This window comes from Lampetra planeri, chromosome 54 (genome assembly GCF_965212315.1).
Source record: "Lampetra planeri chromosome 54, kcLamPlan1.2.h2, whole genome shotgun sequence".
Classification (NCBI taxonomy): Eukaryota; Metazoa; Chordata; class Hyperoartia; order Petromyzontiformes; family Petromyzontidae; genus Lampetra; species Lampetra planeri.
Genome location: NC_136160.1, coordinates 4944719 through 4954470, shown reverse-complemented (window position 1 = coordinate 4954470; position 9752 = coordinate 4944719). Strand labels below are relative to the sequence as shown.

At 53.3% G+C, this 9752-nt stretch overlaps 1 protein-coding gene across 1 annotated transcript in view; it reads right to left on the bottom strand.

Moving 5' to 3' along the window:
* Positions 1-497: 497 nt before the first annotated feature.
* The window catches only part of INTS8 (integrator complex subunit 8), a gene marked incomplete at its 5' end in the record, with an annotated part of 33660 nt that continues 24405 nt past the window's right edge, over positions 498-9752 (bottom strand). The window contains 2 exon segments of the mRNA XM_078617537.1: positions 498-866; positions 9409-9530. Coding sequence (XP_078473663.1) covers positions 9414-9530 — 117 coding nt within the window.

Sequence of the window (9752 nt, the reverse complement as noted above, 5' to 3'; positions counted from 1 at the left end):
ACGCAAACTCCAAGTATACAGCAGCAGGAGTCAGGGTCGCGATCGAACCCACGACCTCCTGTACACCAGGCGAGGTAGTTAACATCTCACAATCGTGGCACCTCAGCCGCACGCACGCCAGGTCGCTGCTCGCTTTCCTGCACCCTTCTCAGATGTTCTTTTGCAACTGCCCACGAGCCCTTTCGGGGTGTGAACAGTGACAGCACCCACCACGGGGGAGGGGTACAATTGATGTTGTAGCATCATCATCGTTGTTGTTGTGAATGTCAAGCTTTTACACTATGAGACCTCATTTACCAGTGGCAAAATATAGTAATGTTTTTTATCCTTTCAACTGGTACAAAACTGACACCTTTATACAAGGCATCATGTTTGCAATAACCACAACACAAGCAGTCATGCACCGCAATGCAGCGGCATCATCATCATCAGCACCGCCACCACCACCAAAGCCACCACCACCACCACCAAATAATTTGCACCAATAGAAGACAGGAAAAAAAAACAAATCCGTTTATTTCTCGTCAACACGTCACGTTGCGTACCGCAAATAACGATGCGCCTTTTGCTTCACGCAGGGAAGCCTCTCTCCCCTCGGGAGTCTCAAAACCTTCTCGGAGAGGGTCGTCCCTGCGACGATTGTGGCGGCGTGGGCCGGAGTCCTCGGCGGGCGCGTGGTGGGGGGGGGGGGCAGCCCCCTCTCGCGCTAACGACGAACCAACGCGCTAACGACAGCGCCGTTAAGTCGCTGTGCTCCCGCTTGTTCGTGCAGCGCTACGGTTCCCATCCTTGCGCGGTTCACCGACACCTCCCTCCCAGCGCCCCCGTTACTGCGGGCCCGGCCAATTGCAGTCAACCGCACCTGCCTGCCAACAAATACAAAAATAGACAACGGAGCACATTGCTGAATGCGATACGGCACAAGTGTATTTACAAACAGTCGCAATCACACTTTTGACGATTCCGCAAGTGGAAATTTTGGCAAACAACGACAAACCGATGAGTGAACGGGATAGGACAATCTTGCTGCTCGTTAACGTCGGCCATCATCTATCCGCTGCTGGATGAATGCCTCCCTCTCGCCACCGCTAATCGGCGGACCCGAGCCGTCTCGCTTTCTCTCTCTCCGTCTGAAAAACAAACGTGGCCGACGGTTTGTGCGGGTCGTGTCGAGACGCGGTCCAGATCCACGCGGAGTTGGTCTGTTGCGCTCAAGCGTGTGATATCCGCTTCCGAGAGCAAATTCTCTAGCACTTGAAGGAATGTCAGAGCTAGCTCCGTCGTGATATCCGCTTCTGCGAGCAAATTCTCTCACAGTTGAAGGAATTCTAGATTTGAAGCTTTCGTGACCGCAAGGATTCCTACTCTTAGGTTTTTTCGGTAAAGTCACGTAGGTAAAAAATACAATTAAAATTAATAAAAGTAATAAGAGAAATAAAACAATATTTATTTGAAAAAATATTTTTTCTTATTTTATTTCTATTATTACTTTTATTAATTTTAATTTAATTTTTTACCTACGTGACTTTACCGAAAAAACCTAAGAGTTGAAGGAATGTCAGAGCTAGCTCCGTCGTGATATTCACTTCCACAGGCTGCTCACCAACACAGCGCAAGGGTCGCCCTGCCGCCGTGCGAGAGACGCGAAAAGGGAATGCCTTGTGACACGATGGCGATCAAAGACAATGCCTTGTGACATTATCGCTCATTGTGACACGATCGCGATCAAAGGGAATGCCTTGTGACATTATCGCTCATTGTGACACGATCGCGATTAACGAGAATACCTTGTGATATGATCGCGGTAAAAGGGAATGCCTTCTTCTTGGTTCTTTCGGTAAAGTCACGTAGAAGGGAAATAATAAAATAATAAAACATAATAAAATACAATTCTCACGACGTTTCGGCCACAACGCAAGCAGCCGTCCTCAGGTGAAGAACAGGACTTTACCGACAGAACCAAGAGAAGATGAATCCCTGCAGTCACGAAAGCTTTAAAGGGAATGCCTTGTGACACGTTCGCGTTGAACGAGATCGCGATAAATAAATAAAAAAACGCGAGCCGGTGCGTCGGTGCCTAACTCTTGCGGGTGGTGGGTGGGGTTACAAAACACGGGGGGGGGGGGGGCTCCGAAAAAACGCTGACGCGCCCCGTGCCGCGCGTGACGCACGGCCAGGACCCGCCGCTCGGGGATCCGGCTTCGAGCGTGACGTTTAAAAATAAAATAATAAAACGCGCCAAATATACACCGGTCCCCGCTGACCCCCGGCGATCATCGCCACGCACGGCGCATTCCTTCGCGAGCACCATTCCCCGCCCCCCCGGGGAAGGTGGCGGTGAGGAAGGAGAGACGCGAGGAGGTGGAAACAGGGTAATTTTAGCGGTCGAGGGAGGTGCGTGACCAACTTTGTCTCTTGCGAGACCCGTCCCGCGCGTGTGTGTGTGTCCGCTGCCACCGCCGCTGCAAGAGAGCGGGCCGAGTGTGGAACGGCACGCGATGGGACCACGGGACTTTATTGTGACGCTGGGCCCGGCTGGGGCCTGGCCCGTCACAACCTTCGGCCCCTTCCCCGCTGTTTACGTTCGCGGTCGCATTCCTGCCATTGCACGCGCCAGCCTCCGGAGTCGTTAACCCTGTCTCTCCTCCGTCCTGCAAGCGGTCCCCCCCCCTCCCCCCACCACCACCACCACCCACCCGCCCACCACAACTCCCTCTTCTTCTTCCTGTTTACATCTGCAATACTCTCGTCTGCCACGTCCTGTTCAAAATTTACGCGTTGCTTACTCTATCCCCTCCCTCCTCCTCCTCCACCAACCTGAAAATGTAAAGATTTCCACCCCCTCCCGCCGCCACGCTCCGTTTCACCAAAACAAACTGTTGGGGCAAGTGCCGTGAGCGAGCACCACCTACGAAAGCCAACAACGGGACGCGAGGGCACGGGTGGCCAGCACCACGCCCGGCCGCCTTTGTCTCCCCAGTGGCGATGATTGCACACCACACCAGCTACTCATTTGAGACCTCGTGGAGGCCCAGGCAATCGTCTCACTGGCATTGACCTGTCAGTGGGAATCGAACTCGGGTCGTCGGATTCGCAGCGCAGCGCGCTAGCCGCCGCACTACCGCTCCCCGCATCCTACGCGCAGACACGCACACACACACACGTCAAACACACACGTCGCACACACACACGTCGCATACACACGCACGTCGCACACACACACACCTCGCACACACACCGATCACAGCGCCGCACTGGTGACCTGCACAAGGCTTTTATTGCCAGGCTCCCGAGTTGCTTATCCCATCACCCGGCCGTCAAATTCCGAGCAACTTGGGCAGGCAGCTATTATGCAAAGGTCAATATCTTATTTAGCCTTGGAGGGGAACACCCAACGGATACTTGTTGCTGCTGCTGCTGCTGCAAGTCCATCACTGTGGCATTGACCCTCGCGAGGATTGGGGAAGGTCATTAGGGGTGTCATGATTCACCTTCCCCCCCCCTCCTCCCCCTCCCACCTGCCCCCCCTCCCACCTGCCCCCCCCCCTCTCCCCCTCCCACCTGCCCCCCCCCCTCTCCCCCTCCCACCTACTGACAGTGTACACTGTCAGTAGACCCCCCATACGCACGCGTCTGGGTTAACCCCACCCTCCCCCCTCCATGCGTACGTACGAGATGGATGGCCCCTGAATGCAGCGCCCTCCAGCGGCTGCCGGGGGCCACGTGACGCAGTTGTACACGCACAGCCCACTCCACTGCTGGACAAGGGCCTTGCCACGCCACGCGGGGGGCGGCGATGTGGCTGGCGCCTTCCCTGACCGCCTTTGTCTCCCCGGCGCTGGGCCGAGTCGACCTAAAGGAGGCCCAAAACCGGTTCGGATGCCAATCGCCACGGACGCTAGCCTTGGCTGGGATGTCGAGCTCGCAGCACAAGTGCGCTGACCACTGCACCACCACTCTCCCCCGCGCCACACAGCGCACCACCACTCTCCCCCGCACCACACAGCGCACCACCACTCTCCCCCGCACCACACAGCGCACCACCACTCTCCCCCGCACCACACAGCGCACCACCACTCTCCCCCGCACCACACAGCGCACCACCACTCTCCCCCGCACCACACAGCGCACCACCACTCTCCCCCGCACCACACAGCGCACCACCACTCTCCCCCGCACCACACAGCGCACGGGCGGCTTGATGCACGCCCAGGCATGGACATGTATCCTCCGTCGCCTGGTGTACAACACATCCGTACAATCGTCACCCGACATCTGGTCAACGTTCCTAGGGTAACTTCATTCGCGATTGTGCTGCGATTGTGCTACGATTGGCCGGTAAATCATTATAACACTGGTCAACACACTTTTTCTGGCATGAGGTGTTCCAACGGTTTTAAGGTAATTTTGAGGTGCTGATTCCAAATCTGGCATCAGTTTTTGTCTATCACATCAGGTTGTTTTTGAGATATCAAATATTGCATTTTCAATAAAAACTGCAGAAGAAAAATATTAAATAAATGTGCATATCTACATAAAATGAAATTATAAATACACTATCCTAAAAATACAGCACCACATTTTAACACTAAAGCAGTCACTGACTCGCAACAACTTGCAATCATAAGTGACAGAGTTAATTTCGGGTAAAATCAATGAAAATGGGGAATGCCGATAGCGTAAAAATGAGATGTGATAGAGCAAATCTGAGATCAGATTTGGAATCGGCACCCTGAAAGTCCAGGCCAGAATTTTTTTTTGTTTTTTGTTGACCAGTGTATAATCCGTCCGAGCCAACTTGCGCTCCAGGATACTCATCGCCCGACGTCCCATTTACGTTCCGCGCGATACTTTCTATTCCTCTCGCGATGGCGACCACGGCGGAGGCGGCTGCCCTTGCGGTCGTTGTTCTGCTTGCTCCGATTTCGATTTGCCTCGTCGCCGTATTTTTGTCACTCCGCACTTTGTTTTTTTGCTTTCGTCCGTTTGGCGACCCAACAGAGACTCATCCTTGGCCTCTTGAGTTCTCGCCTCCTGGTTAAACAAAACCAACTTGAGCTCGCTCACTCGCTCGCTCGCTCACTCACCCACAAGCCAGAGAAACCCAGGATCGTGACCGGTTCAGATAACCGTCAACGGTGTTGGCCTCGAGCGGGAATCGAACCCGGGTCGCCGGGTTCTCGGTGCAGTCCGCTAACCACTGCGCCAAAAACAAAGATTCCCCGTACAGCCTCAACAGACTTTTGGAGCGAGTGCTGTTAGCGAGCACCTATGAATGTCGGCATGGCGCGCGAGGTGGTGGGTGGCCAGCACCACGCACGATCGCCTTTGTCTCCCCAGTGGCGATGTTTACACACCGCACCAGGTACTCATTCGAGGCCGAGTCGACCTCAGGGAGGCCCAGAACCGGTTCAGATAATCGTCTCACCGGTGTTGACCTGTGAGTGGGAATCGAACTCGGGTCGCCAGGTTCGCAGCGCAGCGCGCTAACCGCTACGCTACCACTCCCCACTCACTCACGCACACACTATCTCACTTGCATGTGTAAGTTGAATTTCTTTCGCACCGTACGTAGCCAACCGGGCTAATCCCAATATCTTGCTCATTAATTCACTCACTCCCCATCTCACCCGGCATCTGACTCACTCATTCACTCACTCACCAGCTCACCTGGCATCTGACTCACTCATTCACTCACTCCCCATCTCACCCGGCATCTGACTCACTCATTCACTCACTCACCAGCTCACCCGGCATCTGACTCACTCATTCACTCACTCCCCATCTCACCCGGCATCTGACTCACTCATTCACTCACTCACCAGCTCACCCGGCATCTGACTCACTCATTCACTCACTCCCCATCTCACCCGGCATCTGACTCACTCATTCACTCACTCACCAGCTCACCTGGCATCTGACTCACTCATTCACTCACTCCCCATCTCACCCGGCATCTGACTCACTCATTCACTCACTCACCAGCTCACCTGGCATCTGACTCACTCATTCACTCACTCACCAGCTCACCTGGCATCTGACTCACTCATTCACTCACTCACCATCTCACCCAGCATCTGACGCACTCATTCACTCACTCACCATCTCACCCGGCATCTGACTCACTCATTCACTCACTCACCCACAATCTCATTCACCACGTCACCCAACATCAGACTCACTCATTCACTCACTCACCATCTCACCCGGCATCTGACTCACTCATTCACTCACTCCCCATCTCACCCGGCATCTGACTCACTCATTCACTCACTCACCCACAATCTCATTCACCACGTCACCCAACATCAGACTCACTCATTCACTCACTCACCATCTCACCCGGCATCTGACTCACTCATTCACTCACTCACCCACAATCTCATTCACCACGTCACCCAACATCAGACTCACTCATTCACTCACTCACCATCTCACCCGGCATCTGACTCACTCATTCACTCACTCACCCACAATCTCATTCACCACGTCACCCAACATCAGACTCGCTCATTCACTCACTCACCATCTCACCCGGCATCTGACTCACTCATTCACTCACTCACCCACAATCTCATTCACCACGTCACCCAACATCAGACTCGCTCATTCACTCACCCACCATCTCACCCGGCATCTGACTCACTCATTCACTCACTCACCCACAATCTCATTCACCACGTCACTCAACATCAGACTCACTCATTCACTCACTCACCATCTCACCCGGCATCTGACTCACTCATTCACTCACTCACCCACAATCTCATTCACCACGTCACCCAACATCAGACTCGCTCATTCACTCACTCACCATCTCACCCGGCATCTGACTCACTCATTCACTCACTCACCCACAATCTCATTCACCACGTCACCCAACATCAGACTCGCTCATTCACTCACTCACCATCTCACCCGGCATCTGACTCACTCATTCACTCACTCACCCACAATCTCATTCACCACGTCACCCAACATCAGACTCGCTCATTCACTCACCCACCATCTCACCCGGCATCTGACTCACTCATTCACTCACTCACCCACAATCTCATTCACCACGTCACCCAACATCAGACTCACTCATTCACTCACTCACCATCTCACCCAGCATCTGACTCACTCATTCACTCACCCACTCACCATCTCATTCACCACGTCACCCAACATCAGACTCGCTCATTCACTCACCCACCATCTCACCCGGCATCTGACTCACTCATTCACTCACCCACCATCTCACCCGGCATCTGACTCACTCATTCACTCACTCACCCACAATCTCATTCACCACGTCACCCAACATCAGACTCGCTCATTCACTCACTCACCATCTCACCCGGCATCTGACTCACTCATTCACTCACTCACCCACAATCTCATTCACCACGTCACCCAACATCAGACTCGCTCATTCACTCACCCACCATCTCACCCGGCATCTGACTCACTCATTCACTCACCCACCCACCATCTCATTCACCATGTCACCCAACATCTGACTCACTCATTCACTCACTCACCCACAATCTCATTCACCACGTCACCCAACATCAGACTCGCTCATTCACTCACCCACCATCTCACCCGGCATCTGACTCACTCATTCACTCACCCACTCACCATCTCATTCACCACGTCACCCAACATCAGACTCTCTCATTCACTCACCCACCATCTCACCCGGCATCTGACTCACTCATTCACTCACCCACCCACAATCTCATTCACCACGTCACCCAACATCTGAGTCACTCATTCACTCACCCACTCACCATCTCATTCACCACGTCACCCAACATCTGACTCACTCATTCACTCACTCACCAGCTCACCTGGCATCTGACTCACTCATTCACTCACCATCTCACCCGGCATCTGACTCACTCATTCACTCACCCACCCGCCATCTCATTCACCACGTCACCCAACATCTGACTCACTCATTCACTCACTCACCAGCTCACCTGGCATCTGACTCACTCATTCACTCACCATCTCACCCGGCATCTGACTCACTCATTCACTCACCACACTCACCATCTCATTCACCACGTCACCCAACATCAGACTCGCTCATTCACTCACCCACCATCTCACCCGGCATCTGACTCACTCATTCACTCACTCACCCACAATCTCATTCACCATGTCACCCAACATCAGACTCACTCATTCACTCACTCACCATCTCACCCGGCATCTGACTCACTCATTCACTCACCCACCATCTCACCCGGCATCTGACTCACTCAATCACTCACCCACCCACCATCTCATTCACCATGTCACCCAACAACTGACTCACTCATTCACTCACCCACCCACCATCTCATTCACCACGTCACCCAACATCTGACTCACTCATTCACTCACCCACCCACCATCTCATTCACCACGTCACCCAACATCTGACTCACTCATTCACTCACCCACCCACCATCTCATTCACCACGTCACCCAACATCTGACTCACTCATTCACTCACCCACCCACCCACCCACCATCTCATTCACCACGTCACCCAACATCTGACTCACTCATTCACTCACTCGCCAGCTCACCTACCCACTCATTCACGCAAACTATTTGCAACGAGACTCCTACACAATCCTGCTCTCTTGAGCGTTAGCACCTGGCTCAACAAATGGAACCTTTCCTACATGGACGTGAATCGTCGACGGACACGAAGCGCCGTGACCACCTCTGGGCGGTGCGGGAGCGACCCCTGGCGGACACTCCGAGGGACAACGACCGGCCAGACCGCAGCGGACCCGGCACGTGACCCCAACCTGGTTGAACTCGCGGCTCAACACAATCAACTTGCAAAGCACAGAACACACAGTACACACACAGTGCAGCATACACAGTACACACACAGTACACTAAGAGTACACACACAGTACAGCACACACAGTACACACACAGTACACACACAGTGCAGCACACACAGTACACTAAGAGTACACACACAGTACAGCACACACAGTACACTAAGAGTACACACACTACACGTACCGCACACACGCAGTACACACACGCATAGTACACGCTTCACACGCAGTACACACACACTACACAAGCAGTACGCTCACACAGCACACGCAATACACACACACACTACACACAGTACACACACAGTACAGCACACACAGTACACACACACTACACACAGTACACACACAGTACAGCACACACAGTACACACACACTACACACAGTACACACACAGTACAGCACACACAGTACACACACTACACACAGCACACGCAGTGCACACAGTACACACACACAGCACACGCAAAACACACACACTCTACACATAGTACACACACACAGCACATGCAGTACACACTACACAGCACACACACAGCACACACACGCAGTACACGCACGCAGCACGCACCACCGTTAGAAGTACAGGCGGCCCATGAGCTGCAGGAAGCCCTTCTTGCGCTTCTGCGCGGCAAGCTGCAGCACCTCCTCAGGGTTACTCGAGTTCAGCTCCGTCTGGCCCATCGCCTTGACCTGCCGCAGGGGTCACGGGGTCACGGGGTCACGTGAGACAAAGGTGGAGAAGCATCGTCGTTATCACGGAGAGCCCGAGTGAAGCGTGGTGAGTTGACGATATCACTCTTTTGTTCTTTCGGTAAAGATAAAATAATGAATTAAATAAAGCTATTTCTTTATTATTTTATCTTTATACGTGACTTTACCGAAAGAACCAAAGAGTAATTCCTGCAGTCACGA